At 38.1% G+C, this 25,097-nt stretch overlaps 1 protein-coding gene across 1 annotated transcript in view; it reads left to right on the top strand.

Annotated features, from left to right (window-relative positions):
* Positions 1-408: 408 nt before the first annotated feature.
* ZPLD1 (zona pellucida like domain containing 1) overlaps positions 409-25,097 on the top strand; it is a 49,580-nt gene continuing 24,891 nt past the window's right edge. Inside the window, exons 1-2 of the mRNA XM_040225506.1 lie at positions 409-514; positions 21,170-21,390. Coding sequence (XP_040081440.1) covers positions 409-514; positions 21,170-21,390 — 327 coding nt within the window. The remainder of the gene's footprint in view (positions 515-21,169; positions 21,391-25,097) is intronic.

Raw genomic sequence — 25,097 nt, 5'->3', positions numbered from 1 at the left:
TTAAAGGGTATCATTGCCTCCACATCATCAGTCTGCTTTGCTGTGCTGTTCTAATCTACCAAATACTTGGTTTGAGTTCTTCCTATTTATAATAAAAAATCTTTCATTTACAAATGTTTTGATTTATATCTTAGCTCTTCTATTACAAAAGTATAGCTTTGTTATACTTAGCAAACTGGAGTCAAAGAATGAAAATAATTTTGAAATGTTGTAGCCAAAATTTCTGCCTTATTGTTGATAATTATTTCTGATAGTCCTTAGGCCTCTAAGGACTACCATCCATGCCTGCATGGATGTAGAAAGCCTGCTTATCCAACAGTGAATTGAGATTAGCCTCATTCTTTCCAGCAAGTAAGAGTAAAGGCTGGTGATGTCCACATGAAAAATAACTCTTTTCTAGGTTTTGCAATGGAACAGATATGGTTGCTGTTGCTACTAACAACTAGAGTGCTTCCAGGGTCTGCTCAGTTCAATGGCTACAATTGTGATGCCAATCTCCACAGCAGATTTCCTGGTAAGTCTGAAACCAGTCTTTTCTCTAATTGTATCTGTAAAGAGTGATTATGTTTAAATAGAAAATCATTTAAATGCATATGTAAAATGAGGGGGATATCTGTCTTTATTAAGTGGATATTAACAAATGGAAAATGACAAAAGACATTTTTCTGAAGTTGTAATTTATAACCACATTAACATATAAAGTGTTCATTGTATTAGTTTATATTATTATAATGGCTGCTCACAGATGTGAAAAATATTAGCTAATGATTCACAAAATTGGGAGAGGCTAATGTCATTCAAAATTTGTCTACTTGATGGATTTTTTCTCATAAATTAATTCAGACTTTAAAAATTTCCATTATATTCTAATAGATTTATTTAGGAAGAATACTTAGAAAATGATTGTGAAATATTATACAGTACTCAAACAAAATACTATTTCAATGAAATGTTGGTCACCAAAAGTACACAGGCCAGCTTCAGAGTGCATTTCACAGCAATCCATTAATATTTTGACAGACATGAGACTTTGACCATCTTGATGGGTGTGTCCCACAGGTTGTTAAAATCTGCATTTTTTTAGAGGCAATTTAAGGTTTCACTTAAGTATTCATCTTTTTATATCAGCTGAAGTTATAGAGCCATAGTTCAATATTTACAAAAAAAGGATTAGGTAATCTGAAACTATTTCTCTGCATATGTATCACAAACTGAAATACCTTCTGCCATGTTCTACATGCTCCTGTGTTTGGAGCTCAGCAGAGCAACAGCATACCTACACAGAGCAATCAGGAGGTAGTTATTTAGTTGATGTGAAGTTTCTCATTTATTTGAACACAGGTAATCTGGCTTGCTCCAGAATAAAGAAAGAATATGTAGAAATATCTTCATGAGCCCAGATCTAGTATGAGACTATTTGGTAAGTTAAGTAAAATAAGTAATTCAGGATGGGGAATGTCTAAAAGCAGGTCTACAAAGGTAAGTTCAGGCAGGGTTCTTAATGATTTCGAATACACAAATGATAGGATTTTTTTTAACCTTTTTACTATGGCAATGGCACCCCACTCCAGTACTCTTGCCTGGAAAATCCCATTGACAGAGGAGCCTGGTTGGCTGCAGTCCATGGGGGCGCTACTAGTCCGACACGACTGAGCGACTTCACTTTCACTTTTGACTTGCATGCATTGGAGAAGGAAATGGCAACCCACTCCAGTGTTCTTGCCTAGAGAATCCCAGGGACAGGGGAGCCTGGTGGGCCACCGTCTATGGGGTCGCACAGAGTCAGACATGACTGAAGCGACTTAGCAGTAGCACTATGGAAAATTTAAAATATATTCAAAAGTAGAGATTAGTAAAAAAAAAAAAACCAAAAACACACACCCATAGTAATCATCCAGCTTCATCAGTTGTCAGCATTTATAAATTTTGTTTCATATGTCTTTTCCTACTACTCCCATCTCTAAAATATTTAAAATAAATTCATTACTCATGTTTCATTATATATAAGTGACAAGAACTTTAAAAATCATTACACTATCTGTTTAATAAACTTAATAATAATTCCTTAATATCATTCAATTTTCAGCCAAGTTGCCTCTAAATCAATTTGGTACATTTGTTGATGCATTTCTTGAGTCTGTTTTAATGTATAGCATGCCTTAGCTTTCCTAAAATGCCATTTATTTCTGTAAGTAACTTGGTCATTTGTTTCTTAGAATTCCAACACTTTGGATCTGGCTGAGTGTAACTCCTTTGTGTCATTTAACATACTCCTCTTTTCCTATATAACTTGTGAACGTAGTAGAGCTAGAGGTTTGAATAAATAAATTTAGGTTCAGTTGTTTGGGCAAAAGTAATTTGTGTAATGAAAGTGTTTCAACTTTATTTTGTAGGCAGTGAAGAGCCATTGCATCTTTTTAAACACACCTTTTTAAGGATTTTATGTGGTCACATTTTATTTGAGAAAGTAGACATTGGGGAAAAGTGTGAAAGACAGAATCAAGTTAGAAGAGACTAGAGGCAGAGAGAAATGTCACGAAGGCAATGGCAATGGAAGCAGCAAAAGGAGGAAGCTATTAAGAGATACAGTATTTTGTGGTGCATACATCAGAACTTGAGAATTGATTTGATTTGGGAGGTGAGCCAAGGAGAAGACCAGAGGGCATTTTGAAATTGAATAATTGAATGTTGATACTGTTAACTGACACTGAAAGCATAGGGCATTTACATGTTTTAGAAAGGAAATTTGGATTTGAAAAGAATAACTTTGAAGTACTTTTAGAATGTAGAGAGGCAGCCTCTACCCAGAAGTAGGAAATATAGACCTGGTTTGAGGAGAGAGGCTGAAAACTGAAAAAAGCTGTGTGAGAGTTGAATGCCCGTGCAGCGAGTGAGCAATGAATGAGAGACAGGAGAAGGGGAAGGAAAGGTGTGGAAATACATTACTCTAAGGTGTGGAAATACATTACTCTTTAAATAACTTTGGTGGTAAAGGAAAGAGGGAGAATAAGCTGAACCAGCAATTAAGTGAAAAAAGAGGATTTGGGGATTAGAGGACTAGAGACACCTAATCTTTTACATAAGAATATGAATCAGCAAAGGGGAAATATTCCGAGACTGGTGATACTAACAAAAAAAATACTAACAAAGTATATACATGAGCAAAGGGAAAGTATTCAGAGACTGGAATACTAACAAAGAAATACTTCATGTAATGAGGAAAGAAAATATGGAAGAGATCAAAGGTACAGGTGGGTAGGAGTTCACTTTGGAAAAGTAGTAGCTATTTACTTGATTTAGGAAAGAAGAGAAATAAAAGATACAGGCTGAGAAGTTGAGAGGTTCTAATTGTGTTCATCTCCTCAGTGAAGTGGGAGGCATAAGCCCTTAGAGAGGGAGGGGCCATAGGCCTGGCTGAGGCCTGGGAAGGGTAGTCAAGTCTTACTCTATTATGGATGGAAAAGAAAGCCAAAATGTAGAAAGATTGCTCAGTAGAGAGAATATAGCTGATGTTGTAGTTATTATACTTGTAAAGGTAAATTGAACATGTCAATGAGCCAAGGAGTGACTAGGACAGCAAAAGGAAGTATTTTGCATGTGAAAGTGAAAGTGAAGTCACTCAGTTGTGTCGACTCTTAGCGACCCCATGGACTATAGCCTACCAGGTTTCTCTGTCCATGGGATTTTCCAGGCAAGGATACTGGAGTGGGTTGCTATTTCCTTCTGCAGGAGATCTTCCCAACCCAGGGACTGAACCCCAGTCTCATGCATTGTAGGCAGATGCTTTACTATCTGAGCCATCAGGGAAGTCACCATTTTTTTTTTTTTAATGTGGTAAATTTTAAAAATGATGTGGAAGCTTCCATCTACAATAGCACCTGCAGATGACCAGCATCAAAATCAGCTGAGATAGTTGTTATGTTTGGACTTCATCACTTCCCCCCAGATGTGCTATGCTGTGCTTAGTTGCTCAGTCATGTCTGACTGTTTACAACTCCATGGACTGCAGCCCATCAGGCTCCTCTGTCCATGGGGATTCTCTAAGCAAGAATACTGGAGTGGCTTGCCATGCCTCCTCCAGGGGGTCTTCCCAACCCAGGGACTGAACCCAGCTCTCCTGCATTGTAGGCAGATTCTTTACTGACTGAGCAACAGGGAAGCTCTTACCCCTGACATGTACTGTCAGAATCTCTGAATGTGGTACTGGGTATTTTTAAAAAATCCTGCAGGTGAGTCTCACACGCATTATGATTGAGAACAATTGACAGTGTGTTCCATTATTGAGTCCATGTTTCCAGTCAAAAGCATAATCATGTATTAAGGAAATAGAACTAAAAACAAAATCTTCTCCTAACCCAGAAATCCTTTCCACTAACATAGCAGACATGAAAACACTCATTGAATTCGCATTAAACCAGAATATGATGTTCGATACAGGCAATTCACTGAAAGTTTGCAAAGGCAGAAAGGAGTCTCACTCTTTTACATAGTCAAGCAGAGACAACAAATTATATGCATATTTTCAAAATAAGTAATAACTGTCCTAAAGTAAGAGGGCTTGACAGCACCATTTGTCATGTATAGTTCATCCTAAATTTACCTGGTTATTGAGGTGACCATTCATGCTAGTGTATTAGCTTTATCCAGAGAAAAAAATAAAATTCTCACATCTTTATGAAAGGAGGTACTTTTGCAATTTGAAGCAAGGTTCCAACTGAAGTTAGGCTCCCAGCCTTCCCAGACTGTGATATAAGGGTACTACTTTCCTTGATGTTTATATTTCTAAGAGATAGTTCCCAAGTCCTTGAGAAAGATGTCCCTCAGTCGTAAAGCTAATTTTCAAAAGAATTTATATACATTTCATGAAGATGAGAAAGTACTTATGTGTTTTCTGATATAAATGATCTCTTTATTTTCAACAGGGAAAATTAAAATTTGCATTTGTTCCTACACATTTTTTCACTTTTATTTCTGTTGGGCTTAGACAAGTATCCAAACTTCCCAAACCTATGCATATACACACACATATTGTTGCAATTTAAAATTTATATTAAAAAGTATCTAAAATTCAGATAAATTAGAAAGCCCAAGAGAGGCTTTAGTTATATGGATATTTTTTTCAAGAATTTTTGCAGCCCAGTTTTTAAACCCATTTTTGCAGATTGCTTACAAAAGAAGATCAGAGTGAATAAATAAAGCCTGAAGGTTAATTGCTCACTTCCCTCTTGACTTGTGGCTTCTCTTCCACATCAAGATCACCCTTGATGTCATCAAGAGTTCCACAAGCTGCTCAGATACTAAGCAAAGGCCTAGAATGAGAATGAGTCTGGCAAAGGAAGGAGCTATCTAAATGCAAAGTAATGTTAATAATGATGAGAGTAATCATCTCACCCTATCTGACCTTTGCTGTTTCATGACATTAGAACTATTTTCTTTAATTTCCATGGCATTTATCCTTGAGTCAAGGGAACTATCATGGTTTAATTTATTTTAAATTTAAAGGGACCCCATTTAATTTTAAAGGTAGTTAACTCTTGGCTATCCAAACTAGTAGCAGGGAATAGACTCTTGCCCCACTGACATTATAATTATGCTCTTCCAAGAATAAAACTCAAACCATAGTTGACTTTTCAAGTACCAAGGAATTATTTGGCTGCCAAAGTGAAATATACAGGTAAGTCTTTTTGGCCTCTGCAATAATGTACACTAGTCTCTCTTTTAGAAGATGGTATATATAAGAGTCTGCTTGAGCTTCCAAGTCCCTAAAGAAGTCTTTAATGATAAAGGCACAATCAAGGAAAAGATTAGGTTTATGACACCAGAAACTTTGTGACGTGATATTGTTTTATGATGAACTAATGAGTCACAGGAAACTGAATGTTAGTTTTATATAACTTGTCATTTTGTATTCTATTTGAAATAACACTAAGAAGGAGTAAATATAATACATTTAATGCTGGGCACATTACATAATTCTCTCTTTTATTTCTTACAACAAACTTACAAAATTGTTTTTAATTTTCATTTTACAATATAGAGACTGAGGATTAGAATTTGTCTAGTATTGGGAAGCTAGCAATTGTCAGAGATATAAAACTAGAACTCTTTTCATCAAACCATGATGCTTAAAGTAATTTTGAACACTAAGTTTAAAAAATGCTATCTACAGAAAACCAAACAATCCAATTATAAGTGGGCAAACAAGTGAATGGACATTTTTTTCAGAAAAGCCATACAGATGGCCAACAGGCACATGAAAAGATACTCAATATCACTAATCCTCAAGGAAATGCAAGTCAAAACCACAATGAGATATCATCTTACATTTGTCATAATCGGTATTATGAAAGAGACAATAGATAACAAATGTTGGTGAGAGTGTAGGAAAAACAGGAACCCTTGGGCACTACTGATGGAAATGTAAATCGGTGTAGCCCCTATGGAAAACATTTTTATAAAGATTCCTCAAGAAAGTAAAAACAGTACTACTATACAATCCAGCAATTCCATTTCTGTGCATATTATGTGAAAGAAATATAATCATTGTGACAAAGAGACATCTGTACCCGTATATTCACTGTAGCATTATTTACAAATAGCCATGACATGGAAACAACTGAAATGGTTATCAATAGATGAATTGATGAAGAAGATGTGAGATACACACACATGTATGTGCACAATTCAACTATAAAAAGGAGGGAAATTCTGCCATTTGTGATAACATGGATGGGCTGTAAAGGTTATTATATTAAGCAAAATGCAATACAGAGAAATACAATTCTACATGATCTCATTCATTGGTAGAATCCAAAAGGCAAAACCAAAGCTCATAGAAAATGAGAATAGATTTTTTGTTACCAGACTCAGCGGTGGGGACATAGGAAAATGAAAAAGAGTGGTGAAAAGGTACAGACTTCCCATTATAAGATAAGTAAATGCTATTGGTGTAATGTTCATTGGAAGGACTGAGGGTGAGGCTGAAACTCCAATACTTTGGCCACCTCATGCAAAGAGTTGACTCATTGGAGAAGACTCTGACACTGGGAGGGATTGGGTGCAGGAAGAAAAGGGGACAACTGAGGATGAGATGGCTGGATGGCATCACTGACTCGATGCACATGAGTTTGGGTGAACTCTGGGAGTTGCTGATGGACAGGGAGGCCTGGTGTGCAGTGATTCATGGGGTCACAAAGAGTCAGACACGACTGAACGACTGAACTGAACTGAATGTTAAACATGAGATTATAGTTTACACTGTTGTATATTTAAAATATATAAAAAATTGCTAAGAGAATAAATCCTAAAATTTCTCATTACAGGGAAAAAAAGCATTTTTTCCTTTTTTTGTGTGTGTCTATATGAATGATGGCTCAACATTAAATTTATATTAAATTTATTACTTAAATTTATTGTTATAATCATTTCACAATAAATATAAGTCAATTCATTATGCTGTAAACCTTAAACTTATATGGTGCTGTATGTCAGTTAGGAAAGCTTACAGTGAATGGTGCTGGATTCTTGATCTCCAAAGAAGATTTAGCTTTGGGACCAGAGACCAGGCTTGATCACTCAAGAGCTTTAGTGTAGCATAGTTTTATTGAAGTATGAAGAGGGAAAGAGAAAGCTTCTGACACAGACTTCAAAAGAGGGACAGAGAGGGTCCCCCACTCACTAGTCTTAGCAAGGGAGCTATATAATTTTTTAATTGGTTATTCAGTTCAGTTCAGTTCAGTCACTCAATCGTGTCTGACTCTTTGTGACCCCAAGAACCACAGCACACCAGGCCTCCCTGTCCATCACCAACTCCCGGAGTTTACTCAAATTCATGTCCATTGAGTCGGTGATGCCATCCAACCATCTCATCCTCTGTCATCCCCTTCTCCTCCTGCCTTCAATCTTTCCCAACATCAGGATCTTTTCAAATGAGTCAGCTCTTCGTATCAGGTGGTCAAAGTACCAGAGTTTCAGCTTCAACATCAGTATTTCCAATGAACACCCAGGACTGATCTCCTTTAGGATGGACTGGTTGGATCTCCTTGCAGTCCAAGGGACTCTCAAGAGTCTTCTCCAACACAGTTCAAAAGCATGAATTTTTCTGCACTCAGCTTTCTTTATAGTTCAACTCTCACATCCATACATGACTACTGGAAAAAACATAGCCTTGACTAGATGGACCTTTGTTGACAAAATAATGTCTCCCTTTTAATATGCTGTTTAGGTTGGTCATAACTTTTCTCCCAAGGAGTAAGCATCTTTTAATTTCATGGCTTCAATCACCATCTGAAGTGATTTTGGAGCGCCCCCCCCCCAAATAAAGTCTGTCACTGTTTCCACTGTTTCCCCATCTATTTGCCATAAAGTGATGGGACCAGATGCCATGATCTTCGTTTTCTGAATGTTGAGCTTGAAGTCAACTTTTTCACTCTCCTCTTTCACTTTCATCAAGAGGCTCTTTAGTTCTTCTTCACTTTCTGCCCTAAGGGTGGTGTCATCTGCATATCTGAGGTTATTGATATTTCTCCCAGCAACCTGGATTCCAGCTTGTGTTTTCTCCAGCCCAGTGTTTCTCATGATGTACTCTTCATATAAATTAAATAAGTAGGGTTAATTGGTTATTACAGTAAATGAAAAGAATGTCTCAAGGCTGTATAGATCTTAATAGACCCACTGTCACAATTTACATTTTAAGATGACAGGTTTAGAACTAACAGTAGAAAGATTTTATCAGGCCAACTCCCATAATATACATTTTAGGATAACAGCATTAGTCGGAAGGTTTTCAAGAAAGAGAAACTGTCCTCAAGAAGGATACAATGTTGTTATATGATCCTTGGCAAGCCACTCCAGTATTCTTGCCTGGAGAATCCCAAGGACAGGGGAGCCTGGAGGGCGGCAGTCTATGAGGTCACACCGAGTCGGACTCAACTGAAGAGACTTAGCAGCAGCAGCAGCAGCAGCAGCAGCACAGAGTTTAAGCTGAGTCATTTTGTTGTGTAATCATCTGCTCTGGGCTTAAAGAAAAAAACACTTTATGTGGCTAAGACTAAGGAATGTAGAGAAAATAAATGTTTGCCCTTTTCTCCTCCTTGAGAATTCCAGATCCCTCTCTCCTCCTCTGGGACTTCGGACTTCTTATCAACATGCCTAGGAATTGAATCAATCAATTATATCTCAATAAAAGTGAAATTTGCTCAATAACCTCTGATATGCAGCTGACACCACTGTTCTGAAGCAAAGAAGAACTAAAGAGCCTCTTGATGAAAGTGAAGAGGAGAGTGAAAAAGTTTGCTTCACTCACCATTCAGAAAACTAAGATCATGGCATCTGGTCCCATCACTTTATGGCAAATAGATGGGGAAACGATGGAAACAGTGACAGCCTTTATTTTTTGGAGCTCCAAAATCACTGCAGATGGTGACTGCAGCCATGAAATTAAAAGATGCTTGCTCCTTGGAAGAAAAGTTACGATCAACCTAGACAGCACATTAAAAATCAGAGACATTGCTTTGTCAACAAAGGTCCATTTAGTCAAAGCTATGGTTTTTCCAGTAGTCATGTACGGATGTGAGAGTTGGACTACAAAGAAAGCTGAGCACTGAAGAACTGATGCTTTCTAACTGGTGTTGGAGAAGACTCTTGAGAGTCCCTTGGACTGCAAAGAGATCCAACCAGTCCATCCTAAAGGAAATCAGTCCTGAATATTCATTGGAAGGCCTGACGCTGAAGCTGAAACTCCAGTACTTTGGCCACCTGATATGAAGAGCTGACTCATTTGAAAAGACCCTGATGGTGGGAAAGATTGAAGGCAGGAGGAGAAGGGGACGACAGAGGATGAGATGGTTGGATGGCATCACTGACTCAATGGATATGAGTTTGAGTAAACTCCGGGAGTTGGTGATGGACAGGGAGGCCTGGTGTGCTGTGGTTCTTGGGGTCGCAAAGAGTCAGACACGACTGAGTGACTGAACTGAACTGAACTGAAATGTAAAAACAGCATGTAAATGGAGAATCACAATAGAAATTGCCATATTAAAGAATTTGAAAAATCCTATGGTAGAAAAATTTATTTAGCTTTTATCCAGGAGCATCTTTACTAAGGAAATCTTTTTTTTTTCCTTGTAATATTGATTAATATTTCAATGAGTACCAGTATTTCACAGGAAATACAATAGATAATCAGCTTATTTCATTGATAGACTTCTTGGGTGAGTCAATCAAAATGAGCTGTCCTATTTTGTGTTAGACTTTGCTTGACCATTGCACTGTTCTGTGCCCAAAGCCAGGGTGGAAAATGGGACAACTATTCCAGGGAATATGCCTTGGCCCTCTGTGTAGATAAGAAAGGCCACCACTCCTTCTTTCCTACACAGTAGTAGTGTTTGGCCTCCAAGCTGTGAAGAGAATGCCTGCTTTCACTTTGCATCTGTGACTGCAATTACTGTACCAGATGAGGCAGAAGAACTGATCCAGACAGCAACTGCTGATCACATCCTGATTAATCGTCAGTGATAAAGTGCAGTGTTGAGAAGAGGAATTCGTTTGCAAGTGCAATGACTGAACGATTCAGAGTCCCTCCCTTTCTTTATTTTAATAATGAAGTTCTTTACTGCATGGATTTTTAAATTTCTTCTACTTGTATAAGTAAAACCTATATTCCTTCTTCTGCTTGAAAAAGACTGAACTCTTCTAATTCCAAAGAATGTGAAGCAGCAAGTGCAAATAGAAGTCTGCAGTTTGTCTGAGATTGTATATTCATTTCTTACAACCCTGCAAACCACAGCTTTCATTCACTAATGAAAAACAGATGTGGAAAATTGAGGTGGCCAGGTACCTGTTCAATACAGAGAGGAAGCCTGAATTCCTAATCCACTTTAAAATCTTCATCAACTGCTGATATTTGGGGTAGATAAAATATCAGTATCCCTTTAAACTTCTTGCTTTTTTAGCACCAAAACCTCAATATTGTATAAAAACTCAGGAGGAGAAGTAGTTTTCAAAAATGAGTTAAAACAACACAAATAGCATCTGTTTTCTAAGCAATTTTTTAAAAGTTTATGTGGTGTCAAATGGCACTACTCTCATTTTATAGAGATAGAAATGGAAATAATATATAAATTACTTTTATAATCTGCTAAGATTACATAGTTTTGGAATACCTATTAGAGTACAAGAAATAAATAGAGTTGACCCTCTGTATCCACAGGTCCACATCTATGGATTCAATGAAACTTGGGTTGAGAATATTGATGGGGAAAAAAAAAAAATTCCAGGAAGTTCCAAAAGTAAAGCTTGAATTTGCTGCATGCCAGTAAATATTTACAAATAATTTACATAGCATTTACAATGATTTGCATAAAATTTACATTGTATTATAAGTAATCTAAAAATGCTTTAAAGTATAGAGGAGGATGTGCATGTAGGCTATATGCAAATACTATGCATGCTGTTTTAATTAAGGGATTTTAGCATCTGTGGATTTTTATTTAATTTTGGTATCCAAGGATGGTTCTAGAGTCAACCCCACATGCGTATTGAGGGATGACTGTCCTGTATTTCCAGGTGAGATTTCTATGGCAGTACAAGGCAGCATGGGACTTCCAGGTGGTAACGAGTGGTAATGAATCTGCCTGCCAATACTGGAGACTTCAATTCAATCCCTGGGTTGGGAAGATTGTCTGGAGGAGGAAACAGCAACCCGTTACAGTCTTCTTGCCTGCGAAATCCCATGGACAGAGGAGCCTGGCGGGTTCTAGTCCATGGGATTGCAAAGAGTCAGACAGGACTTAGTGACTGGGCACGAACTCACAAAGTGCACTCTTCAGCATACAGAAAAGGCTCTTCCTATTGTATGGAATAGGTTTTGGTTCATATAAGTTTTAAACGAAAGCTACCTTAAAACCCATTGATACAGGGACAATCATATTCACAGGAACACCTGCATCAGAAGTGCACAGAGCCCTTGTCTGCTCACAATAGATTCACCCAGCCTCACCCATGTCTCCTTTAATTGTTTCAAACAGTGTTTAGGGCATAGTTTCCATTTGAAGTGAATGTCCTCTTCTGGTTACTAAACTGCTATGGATTGTGGAGTGGGGTAGAGTAATGTAGGAGAAAAAGGTTCTATTTCTAATTTTATTTCTCACATGGCCACCTGAACACTAAAGTAGACCTATTTGGGCTCAGTCTCACAAAGCCTTTCACAAGTGCTCTTTCATTTTAATTCAAACTAGTTAGTTCCTCAGAAAGAAAGTAAATGAGACACACACCCATCCCCTTCATTATTCAGGTCTCTCTCTTTCCTGTTCCTTTTCCATTTAAATCTCTCCCATTTATAAGCATATAAATCTTACAATTTGGTGGGAGTGCTTAATCTCACCAGACGGAAACCATTTAAGGATTTTCTTCTGCCTAATCAAAATGTATTGTGTAGGGGAGAAAAAATAATTTTCCCTTTACCCTTCTAAGTCCTTAGCTGAGGGCCCCTATAATAAAAGAGAGATTAACAGAAGAAAAACAAACAAAAGTTTCATAACCCATTAATCTTTTTGGGCTCCAAAATCACTGTGGATGGTGACAGCATCCATGAAATCAGAAAATGATTGCTTCTTGTCAGGAAAGGGATAACAAACCTAGGCACTGTGTTGAAAAGCAGAGACGTTACTCTGCTGACAAAGGTCTGTGTAGACAAGGCTATGGTCTTCCCAGTGGTCACGTATGGTTGGGAGAGTTGGACCGTAAAGAAGGCAGAATGCCAAAGAATTGATGCCTCTGAACTGTGGTGCTGGAGAAGACTCCTCAGAGTCCCTTGGACAGCAAGGAGATCAAACCAGTCAATCTTAAGGGAGATCAACCCTGAATATTCCCTGAAAGGACTGATGCTGAAGCTGCAGTATTTTGGTCATCTCATGCAAACAGCCAACTCATTGGAAAAGTCCCTGATGCTGGGAAAGATTGAGGGCAGGAGAAGAGGGCATCAGAGAACAAGATGGCTGGATGGCATCACTGATGCAATGAACATGAACTTGGGCAAACTCCAGGAGATGGTGAGGGTCAGGGAGGCCTGGTGTGCTGCAGTCCATGAGGTCTCAAAGAGTGGATACGACCGGGCAACTGAACAACAAAACCTCCTGTATTCATGGGTGATACTTAGAAAAATTGAGCAACTGCCTGAAATGGCCCAAGTCACCTCTTTAAATACTATTTCCAGTTAAAGATAAAAGAGATGTTGGGGAAGCTGGCTATGGGAGGTTATCAAGCAAAGCATAGCAGATTTAGGTCAGTAGCCTCCATTCGTAAGAGTTTCTGAAGATCTATACTCTTCCTTCCTGGTAGGGAGAGGGAGACACACAAATGGAGAGTTCCCTTGTAAATGTAAATGTCTCTTTGAGAAGAGTATCTTCCACTTGTTTTCAGATATTTCTTATGTATGCTGTTTCTTAAAACTAATCAACTTAAGATAGTCCTTCTGCCCAGGAGGCATATTTTGAGGTGGCAAATTCTTCTCCCCTTCACTTACAACACTGGCATCACATGGGGAACTTGTGAGAAATGCAAAAATAAGGCCTCATCCCAGATCTACTGAATCAGAATCTGCATTTTAATAAGATTCTCTGTAATGCATATTCATAAGAAGTGCTGTTTGGAGCATGGTACTCAAGATGTCTTGCTAGATTTGTGTTGTTACATAACCACAGTATTTATGCTAACCCCAACTGGGTGCCACATACTTGCTCACTGTTAATGACAAGAGGGATTACCAAATCTATTGCTATTAAGGGGAAGTGATTTTTAAGATGAATTATTAATAATAAAGCAAGATAATTAATTGCTAGACTAATACACTTTAAAAGGCTAAATACCTAAACAAATAGCAAAAATTCATTAATTTCATATTATTTAAAATATTGAATTAGAAAATATCTGATGTAGAGAATTTTGATGTTCATTTTAAACTCTGAATCTCAGGCAGTTGGCAGAGAAAGGATAGGATATATGAGTTCTGGATGAACAGTCAAGATGAGCCCATATCATTATGTACATATTTTCTTTGTGAATCTTGAAAGTTGATATTAAAAAGTTAGACACTGTGAATGCAGTTTGTCAAAGAGTTTAATTAAACATATTTTGATAGACACTTCTTGAGTATTTGTTGGGCACTCTGGCAAAACCCACAGCATTCAATTATTTCATAATCTAGTGGAGAAGCAAATATCCACTCTCAGGAATAATGGATGTAACTTTGTAGACCCATAGGGTAATGTGGAATAGGGCAGGAGAGAATGATTACAAATCACAGGAAAAATGAACTCTTATAAAAGGACAGCTTAGAAATTACTTTTCTGTTCTCAGCCCACTTCTCTTACCTGAGTGCTATCAATGAATATTTCATCTATTATTAATTGATATACTGTGTATTGATGATTATTAAGTTTATAATTCTTACTCTTTACTATCCTCTAAATATTGGAGGGAGGCCTGGTGTGCTGCAGTCCATGGGGTTGCAATACTCGGACACAACTGAGCGATTGAACTGAACTCATATAAATTATGGAGCAATAGACTGCTCTAAGGATTAAAAGGTAGTGGTCCTTTTTCTCAAAGAGATCACAGTCCATAATGGGAGATAAGTATGGTGCACATTTACAGAATGATTGGGCAGATAGTGGAGTGGGATAGAAAGAAAGCCTCACCCATACCAGCTGATAAGGAACAGTTTCCTGGAGAAGATGGCACTGAGCTGAATTTTGATGTATCAGTAGGAGTTAACAACATAAAGGAGTGGAAAACAGCACAAAGGGGACAGTATGAATCAGGACACAAATGTGAAGTAAACATGCTCAGGCCAGTTAGGAGCTGGATGATTGCATTTTCCTTTGACTTTAAAAAGCAAAGAAGTAAATGGTGGGGAATGAGATCAAGTAGCAAGCACACAGGCAAGATCACAGGAAACCTTCCCATGCAAAATAATCTCTGTAAGGTAGCAAAATATCTACTTAAGTATGAAATCAAATTGTCAACTACTATATACAGGTAAGAAAGCAACAGTTAGAACTGGACATGGAACAGACTGGTTCCAAATAGGAAAAGGAGTACGTCAAGGCTGTATATTGTCACCCTGTTTATTTAATTTATATGCAGAGTACATCATGAGAAACGCTTGGCTGGTACAAGCAGAAGCTAGAATCAAGATTGCCGGGAGAAATATCAATGACCTCAGATATGCAGATGACACCACCCTTATGGCAGAAAGTGAAGAGGAACTAAAAAGCCGCTTGACGAAAGTGAAAGAGGAGAGTGAAAAAGTTGGCTTAAATCTCAACATTCAGAAAACAAAGATCATGGCATCTGGTCTCATCACTTCATGGGAAATAGATGGGGAAACAGTGGAAACAGTGTCAGACTTTATTTTGAGGGGCTCCAAAATCACTGCAGATGGTGACTACAGCCATGAAATTAAAAGACGCTTACTCCTTAGAAGAAAAGTTATGACCAACCTAGATCGCATATTCAAAAGCAGAGACGTTACTTTGCCAACAAAGGTCCGTCTAGTCAAGGCTGTGGTTTTTCCAGTAGTCATGTATGGATGTGAGAGTTGGACTGTGAAGAAAGCTGAACGCTAAAGAATTGATGCTTTTGAACTGTGGTGTTGGAGAAGACTCTTGAGAGTCCCTTGGACTGCAAGGAGATCCAGCCAGTCCATTCTGAAGGAGATCAACCCTGGGATTTCTTTGGAAGGAATGATGCTAAAGCTGAAACTCCAGTACTTTGGCCACCTCATGCGAAAAGTTGACTCATTGGAAAAGATTCTGATACTGGGAGGGATTAGGGGCAGGAGGAGAAGGGGATGACAGAGGATGAGATGGCTGGATGGCATCAGTGACTCGATGGACGTGAGTCTGAGTGAACTCCAGGAGTTGGTGATGGACATGGAGTCCTGGCATGCTGCAATTCATGGGGTCACAAAGAATCGGACACAACTGAGCGGCTAAACTGAACTGAACTGAGAGCGTGCACTGAGAACTCTATTTATGCCTAGGGAAATAGAGAGTGAGTATCACTGCCTTATTTGGCATATCATAAATGTATGGAAGTGAATAGATACCATTAAATATGTTACAAGAGAGATATCATTCCCTTAACTTAAACCAATGAAGATTTTATCTTCTTCACCTTAGTTCGAGAGGAATTAGTTGATGCCTATGCTAGCTTAACAATGACAATGATTGCTTTGTCCAGACTTTGTGCTCTCTTTTCTTTTCTGTTTTATAACTGGAAACTAACCCGTGCAATGGATCTGAATTTGCTACAAGTTGATCCCACTTGGAGAAGTGATAACAAACTAGACTTTACATTTTAAGAAAGGGACCTGTTCAAATCCATCCTAATCTAGCTTTCTAAAGACTTGTCACTCTCCAGCGAAACACATTCTTCCCTGGTTGTATATAGTAAAGACATCTATTCAGCACTCCTTTTCCATTTGTGGGGCTTTGAGGGAAGAAAAAAATGCTACTTCATGTTGCCAAAGGTCACTTCTGCCAAAAGTAGGACATTTTTTTCAGTTGTTAACAGTTGCTCTCAACAACAAATTTTTTTAGCCTTTTTATTGTCCAATCCCTGGCCAGAATTGAAACAATCCTTTGGACAATCAGTTCTATTCAGTTCAGTTCAGTGGCTCAGCTGTGTCTGACTCTTTGCAACTGCATGGACTGCAGCATGCCAGGCCTCCCTGTCCATCATCAACTACTGTAGTTTATTGAAACTCATGTACATTGAGTCGGTGATGCCATCCAACCATCTCATCCTCTGTCGTCCCCTTCTCCTTCTGCCCTCAATCTTTCCCAGCATCAGGGTCTTTTTAAATGAGTCAGTTCTTCTCATCAGGTGGCCAAAGTATTGGAGTTTCAGCTTCAACATCAGTCCCTCCAATGAACACCCAGGACTGATCTCCTTTAGGATGGACTGGTTGGATCTCTTTGCAGTCCAAGGGACTTTCAAGAGTCTTCTCCAACACCACAGTTCAAAAGCATCAATTCTTCAGTGCTCAGCTTTCTTTGGAGTCCAACCCTCATATCCGTACATGACTACTGGAAAAACCATAACTTTGACTAGATGGACCTTTGTTAGCAAAGTAATGTCTCTGCTTTTTAATATGCTGTTTAGGTTGATCATAACTTTTCTTCCAAGGAACCAGCATCTTTTAATTTCATGGCTAGAGTCACCATCTGCAGTGATTTTGGAACCCCCCAAAATAAGGTCTGTCACTGTTTCCATTACTTCCCCAACTATTTGCCATGAAGTGATGGGACTAGAGGCCATGATTTTAGTTTTTTGAATGTGGCATTTTAAGCCAGCTTTTTCACTCTCCTCTTTCACTTTCATCAAGAGGCTCTTTAGTTCTTCTTCACTTTCTGCTGTAAGGGTGGTGTCATCTGCATATCTGAGGTTATTGATATTTTTCATGGCAATCTTGATTCTAGCTTGTGCTTCATCCAGCCCAGCATTTCTCATGATGTACTCTGCATATAAGTTAAATAAATAAGCAGAGTGACAATATATAGCTTTGATGTTCTCCTTTCCCAATTTGGAACCAGTCTATTGTTCCATGTCCAGTTCTAACTGTTGCTTCCTGACCTGCATACAGGTTTCTCAGGAGGCAGGTCAGGTGGTCTGGTATTCCAATCTCTTTAAGAATTTTCCACAGTTTGTTGTGATCCACACAGTCAAAGGCTTTGGCATAGTCAATAAAGCAGAAATAGATGTTTTTCTGGAACTCTCTGGCTTTTTCGATGATCCAATGGATATTGGCAATTTACTCACTGGAATACATCATTGAATATCTTAGTTTCGTGCTCTCTGGGACTTTCAATTTATTGAGAAAACAATTATGCAAATGCATATGTAATTCAAAGTTAATATGATAGTATAGGAACAGAGTAGCATAGTTTAGGTTTGGGATCATCAAAGTGTTTGGGAACGAGACAATGAAACTTGAGACCTGAGGGATGAGTAGGAGTTTCTCAGACAAGGACTGGGGTTAAGAGAAGCATCTATGGAGGTGAAGAAGACCATTTAAAGGTCTTATGTAAGCTTTATTAGGCTTTTTAAAGTGCTCACAGTATTTTATTGAGGAAGAACATCTAAAAGAACATATACCAATTTTAAGGGTGTGGCTTAAAATTTCTCCATATGTTTATACTCATTATCAACACTCACATTAAGATAGAGAACAATTTTATCACCCTCTAAATTTTCTTTATTTCCCCTATTCTAGCTTCCTTCATGGCTCAGAGGGTAAAGAATCTGCCTGCAATGTGGGAGACCTGGGTTCAATCCCTAGGTTGGGAAGATCCCCTGAGGAGGGCATGGCAACCCATTCCAGTATTCTTGCCTGGAGAATTCCCACGGACAGAGGAGCCAGGAGGACTACTGTCCATGGGGTCCCAAAGAGTTGGACATGACAGAGCAACTTTCACTTTCATTTAAGGACTTCCCTGGTGGCTCAGATGGTAAAGCTTCTGTCTACAATGCGGGAGACCCGGGTTCAATCCCTGGGTTGGAAAGATCCTCTGGAGAAGGAACTGGCAATCCACTCCAGTTCTATTGCCTGGAAAATCCCATGTACAGAGGAGCCTGGTAGGCTACAGTCCATGGGGTCGCAAAGAGTCAGACACGACTGAGAGACTTCACTTTCACTTTCCCCTATTCTAGACAGTTTTCCCCCAGAGGTAACCACTATTCTGGCTTCTGTCACTTAGATACATTTAAAAAAATGAAAAATTTTCAATGAAGTGGTTGTAGAGACCGAGGGGGATAATGGAGAGAAGATGAGAATGCAGAGGTAGGTAGGTGGTGGGCCACAGAGAATCTTGAGGAACTGGTTCAAGATTTGAACTTTTGGCTGGAATGAAATGAATAGCTGTTGAAAATCTGCCCAAAGAAATAAAATAATTAGATTCACATTTAACAGTTATACTAAACAGAGGGCATTAAGAGCAGAATTAAAGGAACCAGTTAGGAAGTTAATGTAATATTTTAAGAGAAAAGATAATGGTTACATGTGCAAAGGAACAGCATGCAGATGGAGAAAAATCAACAGATTTAAGAGGTAATTTGAAGTTTAAATGTTTGAAACACTTAAACATTTGTTTAAAAGAACTCATTATTTTAATAAGAGCATCATTTAAAAATTGCATTTGAACAGCTACTGTCATTGAAAGCTAATAGATATATTCTCTGAATTTTAAATGGTATTTATTATACTGTATCTTGGCACAGTATAACTTCACAATGAATTCATTTTATTTTCCACCTACAAAGGGAATGTTGCTTGGAGTTTTCCATAAGAACTAGTCTAATATTTGCCTTTTGGCCATAAAAAAGATTTTCCATTTTTTTTTCACTATGAAAATATTTAAAATTTTTTGTATTGAGTTTAAAATCATAATCAAACATAGAAATTTCCATTTTGATTTATTCATGTCCTCAAAATATGACTCACTTTACCAACAAAAACCAGTATGGAGAATAAACACTCCAAAGAAACGCCACTGAACATTTTTACCCTGAGGTTAGAACTGATATATTTAAGAAAATTTACTTTATGCTAAAAAATCATGAATGGGATTTACATATTACTTAGATCATTAGCCAAAAATATTTTATTTTGCTTGTTTTACCTTTTGGGAACAATTAAGGTGATTGCTCCAAGTAACCTAATCCAATTTTGTTTTTTATTTCACATTTTGAAAACCAGTTGTATGTTTCAGATTTTTTATCCCAGTGGTAATAGCAAGAGTGGTAAAGAGTGATAAGGTTACTAAGTCTGCTGTAACAAAGTGCCACAAGAGAGTGACTTGAAACAACAGAAATTTATCATTTTGCAATTCCAGAGGCCAAAACTCAAAATCAAGGTGTTAGTAGGGCTAAGCGCCCTCAGACTCTGAACAGAATTCTTCCTGGCATCTTCCTGGTGGTTTGCTGGTGGTCTTTGCCGATCCTTGGGCTTTTAGGTGCATCACTGCAGTTCTTTGTCTTCACCTGGCATTCTTCCTGTGCCTCTGTCTCTTCAAACGATAACACCAATCATATTGAATTAAACCCATCCTATCCAGTATGAACTCATCTAAACTAATTACAACTTCAATAACCCTATTTCCACATAAGGTCACATTTTGAGGTACTAGGGGTTAAGGGTCAATGTATCTTTTTCTTTTTTTCCCTGAAGGGAGGAAAGTAATTCAACCTGTAACTGTTACCAAAACCAATAAAATAAGAGCTTCTGCCACTGCGAAATTACCTAGCAGCAATTGAATTAGCCATTTTTTACATATATTTTCTTCATTACATGTAGAAAAATAACTAGATATATGAAAATGTGTGCACATACATGTGTGCATGTGTGTGTGTGTGTGTGTATGTGTAGGCATGCCTGCTCACCTCTATAGATCTGGAATGGATCCCATCACTGATAACTCATGGAATCATGGAAAATTGCAAATTTGTCTTACGTTTTAATGCTGAGTTCATTGCTTTTATTCAGTCATAGTCACTGGAAAAATTTTTTTAGGGTTGACTATGCATTTCTGAATGAAATATCAACAGATTGGTTTTCATTTTCTTCCTCTCTAGCATAGCTTAATAAAATAAAACAATCTGGATGGATGGCTTCTGTTTCTATATCCTGGATAAGATGGGTTACAAAACACCAGGGTGCTCAACAATTTGGCTTAGGATAGATTTCTTCCTTACACTTGGGAAAATGCATCATTTGTAATGAGTCTCGCTACCTAGATATGTGTTCTAAATAATTCAGTTACTTCCTTCTGAATTTCCTCGTGACGTAATTTTTTCCACTCAATTCTCCAACAATCATTTTACACCACTTGACCACCATTTAACGCGCATCCACTGTATACTAAGCACAAGGAAACAGAGATGAAATATAATATCTACACTCGAAGATCTCTCCGGAAATAACAAAGTCAACGACTGCTTTTACTGGGTATTTTTCTTAATACTTTCACATTGGATTATGGTGTGTTCAAGTATACGAGTCGGTTAAACAGACAGAGGGTATGAAAATACCTCAGAGGATGTTAAAGTTATTCTTGGACCCTGTGCTATGCTTTTGTGATGTGTTTGTTTTTTATATTTTTTATTTCAGCTGAAAGAGACATCAATGTCTACTGTGGGGTCCAGGCCATTACAATGAAGATTAATTTTTGCACAGTTCTTTTCTCCGGTTATTCTGAAGCAGACCTGGCGCTGAACGGAAGGCATGGGGATTCCCACTGCAGGGGATTCATCAATAACAACACCTTTCCTGCTGTGGTCATTTTCATCATTAATCTCAGCACCTTGGAGGGCTGTGGAAACAATTTAGTGGTAAGATTAGAGTGAAACTATGTGCTAGGTTTGGGGATCATAACTAAAAAAACAAAAACAAAACTCCCCATATCATGAAATAATCAGAAACCCAATCTATCTTTTAAGAATAAAAGCCCAATAAAACTGAACAAACCACTTTCCTTTGCCTGTTTGGGGCTTCTGATCCCAAACGTATGATTTCATTTTCCAGTACTGGTTCTGTTTATTGTAGCTGGTGGTTGAGGGGCCTGAGATTGACTGTGCTACTCTAACCAGCATTATTTTGTATGAGTGACATTGAGGAGTATTTCTCTACAGTTTTTCATTAGCTGTGTTCCTCATGGTTTTTATGGAAGTATCTTTTATATTCCAGTGAGTTTGGCAATGAATCACTTGGCCTATTATTTCTTAGTGACCTCGTTCAGGAAGAAAGATGGAATATCTAATGAGAAACTTAGAATCTTCTAGGTATCCTGTTTACCATTGAATGATCCATACCACTGTTTTGCAAAAGAGGGCTGTTAGCATTTCCAGCATGAGTTTCTTCATACTGTGGATCTATCCTTTGAATTTAAAAATGCTTATCATACCAAATCTTACCCATGAAATCCCTGCAACATGCTCCATCCAGTCATTGTGAAAATTAAAACACCACTTCAGATATTTCTACCTTGAATGAGAACCACTTATCTACACTATTCATTTATTTATTCATGTATTGAATACCAAAAATAGAATTATAACAGGCATTCACTCTTCTTGGAATTAAAAATTAATTGAAGTAAAAGATAATTGTGATTTGGTGGGGGTGTTAGGCTAAAATTTATTTAAAACAGATTTTCCTTTTGCTTGTTTAAATATAGTCTTATGGGTTAATCCTAGCAAAGACAAAAAGAAGATTCATTGAACATGTCCACTTAGGCCAGTAAAGAAGGAGAGATTGTCTTTTCCTCTTGATAAGTTATTGTTTGCAACTAAGAGGGAAAGCTTGATTATTCTAAGGGCAGGGCTTTTAAGACTTGATGGGAGATAGGAGACAGGAAAAAGATTTCTTCGAATCTCCTTTATCTTTTCTCAGAGGGCAGTTAGAATATTGTGCCCATGACTGTTTCCAAATATACAGCTTGAGTATTGTTGACTCTTTTTATTAAAAATGTTTATTCATCTCTCTCAGTTGTATGCAGAGAGGTTATGAAGTGGGCCTAAGGGAGAGTGAGGGGAAGTGATGCAGGTTGATTATTATACATCCAAGCTTCCTTGTGGGGAAAGGAAGGGAGAGAGGGAAGTAGGGAAGAAGGGAGGGAGCTCAAGTGGAGAGAAGCAGCACAGCCCCTCCTCTCAAGGACTCTGCTTCAGGGAGCTTCCTATTCTCCATTTCAGTCTTATCCTGCTCCCTGTTGCCAAAAAAAGAGAACAGTTCCAGAGAAATGCCAGGCAAAGCATCCGTGTGTGTGTGCGTGTGTGTGTATGTATCATTTTTTTAAAAAACTGAATAAGTCTGGTATAAAAACTGTAATGTACATGTATGTGTGTACACACATATATTTTTTTTTCACAGATAGAATTTGCATGCTTAGCTAGCTAGTCAGGCAGGCAATGTGTAGAGAGGAAGATTTACTTAGTTTATATTTTTGTCTTAGTTATCACCAGCTTTGGTATCTGCTCCAAGGACAGATCTATATGGGAAAAATTAAGTAGACTACTAAATCATATGGATTAGAATCAAAATGTTTTTTCATAAGGGTTCTGGTTCTCTTCATGAATCAGCTAGATAATTGCTTCAGCTTTGCCCATGTGCTCTTAGGTCCATGTATAAAGTGTATTCTCTTGTTGAAAATTAAATGTTACAGGTCTTCGTAATAGCCGCTAGAATACTAATTGATCATTATATTGTATTTAACATGGGGGGAGAAGTTCAACGGTATTTTGACAACCAAGAACATTATTGATGTCAGAATTGTTAGTTCTTCATAAGCACAGGCAAGGCTATCCTTCCCAGCCCCTTTGCAGTTAGTGAGGGCTTTGTAACTGGTTCAGTCCTGTAGACTCTTATTGGACTTGACATGTACACAGCTAAAAGCCTCTACATGACCTACTAGCTCTGGCGTTTCTGTCTTAGCAGTACTAGAAGCCACATGCTGAGATGGCAGTGCTACAGGGAAATAGACTCAGTCTTAGGCAAAAACACTGCATAAACACTTGGAATGGAACCCCCTTTACCAAACTGTATTGGACATGTAGCATAAACAACAGGTGAACTTTTGTTGTGTTAATATATTAAGATATAAAGATTGAATTGTTACTGCCATATTACATAGCCTGTGCTGAGTTAATTATTTGAATTAGTTACTTATTAACTCAAATAATATGTTACCATGATTTAAAAATCCTCAGAGTTTAATCATCATAGGTCCATATAAAGTTTGTTTCACTGGAGAGTCTGAATTTTGACAAACATACTGCTAATAGTCACTGTTGATAAAAGAGGTATTCAGGTGACCCTCTACTTGGTAATTCACACATGAGAACAGAGAGCCTGGGCAATAATAACCTTAGTGCTGAGTCACTTAGTCATGTCTGACTCTTGGTAGCCCCTTGGACTTTAGGCTGCCAGGCTCCTGTGCCCATGGAATTTTCCAGGCAAGAATACCAGAAGGAATTGTCATTTCCTTCTCCAGGAATCAGCTCAACCCAGGGATCAAACTGATGTCTTTTATGTCCGTGCATTGGCAGGTAGATTATTTAATACCAGTGCCATCTAGGAAGTCTAATAGGCAGTCATTCCTGTATGTCATTACCATCTGAGTGTTCTAAGATATTGATACTATCATCAGAGACAGAATTCATCCAAAATCCTTGACCTCCAGGTTAAAATATCTGACCGTGAGCCTGTGCTGTGCTATGCATAGTCTCTCAGTCATGTCTGACTCTTTGCAACCTGAAGGACTGTAGCTTGCCAGGCTCCTCTGTCCATGTGATTCTCCAGGCAAGAATACTGGAATGAGTTGCCATGCTCTCTTCCAGGGGATCTTCCCAACCCAGGTCTCCCACATTGCAGTTGGATTCTTTACCAGCTGAGCCACCAGGGAAGCCTAAGAATACTGGAGAGTGGGTAGTCTATCCCTTCTCCAGAGGATCTTCCTGATCCAGGAATCGAACCAGGGTCTCTTGCATTGCAGGTGGATTCTTTACCATCTGAGCTACAAGGAAGCCCAACTGTGAGCCTAGTGCTTCCCAATAACATGTATGATATCAACTTCACCCAAACAAAATTTCATCAGAAAAACCTTTGTCTAGTTACAGACTTGGAAAACATCTATAACTATGGTAACATAATTTAAGGCCTCAATTTTTGAAAGTCTTCCTTCTTTGACTTATTCTAGATATTTCAGACTTGGAATTGCAATTTAAATGTTTGAATCTTGTATTAACTTTTTAATTAAGATATTAACATGTAATAAAATAAATGGCAGAGGATGAGACACTTAGATAGCATCAACAACTCAATGGACATGAATTTGAGCTAACTCTGGGAGACAGTGAAGGACAGGGAAACCTGGTGTGCTGCAGCCATGGGGTAGCAAAGAGTTGGACATGACTTAGCAACTGAACAACAAGAATAAAATCATTTGTGTTAAATTAAAAAAAAAATTAACAATTCCTTAAATGGTGGTTATTAAATTTTAGTGGAATTGGAGAATCCAGTGAAAACTAATTAGTCCCAA

The sequence above is a fragment of the Oryx dammah genome, unplaced genomic scaffold (assembly GCF_014754425.2).
Source record: "Oryx dammah isolate SB20612 unplaced genomic scaffold, SCBI_Odam_1.1 HiC_scaffold_2, whole genome shotgun sequence".
NCBI lineage: Eukaryota > Metazoa > Chordata > Mammalia > Artiodactyla > Bovidae > Oryx > Oryx dammah.
Note: the sequence above shows the minus strand (reverse complement) of the source record. Positions and strands in the feature narration are given on the sequence as shown.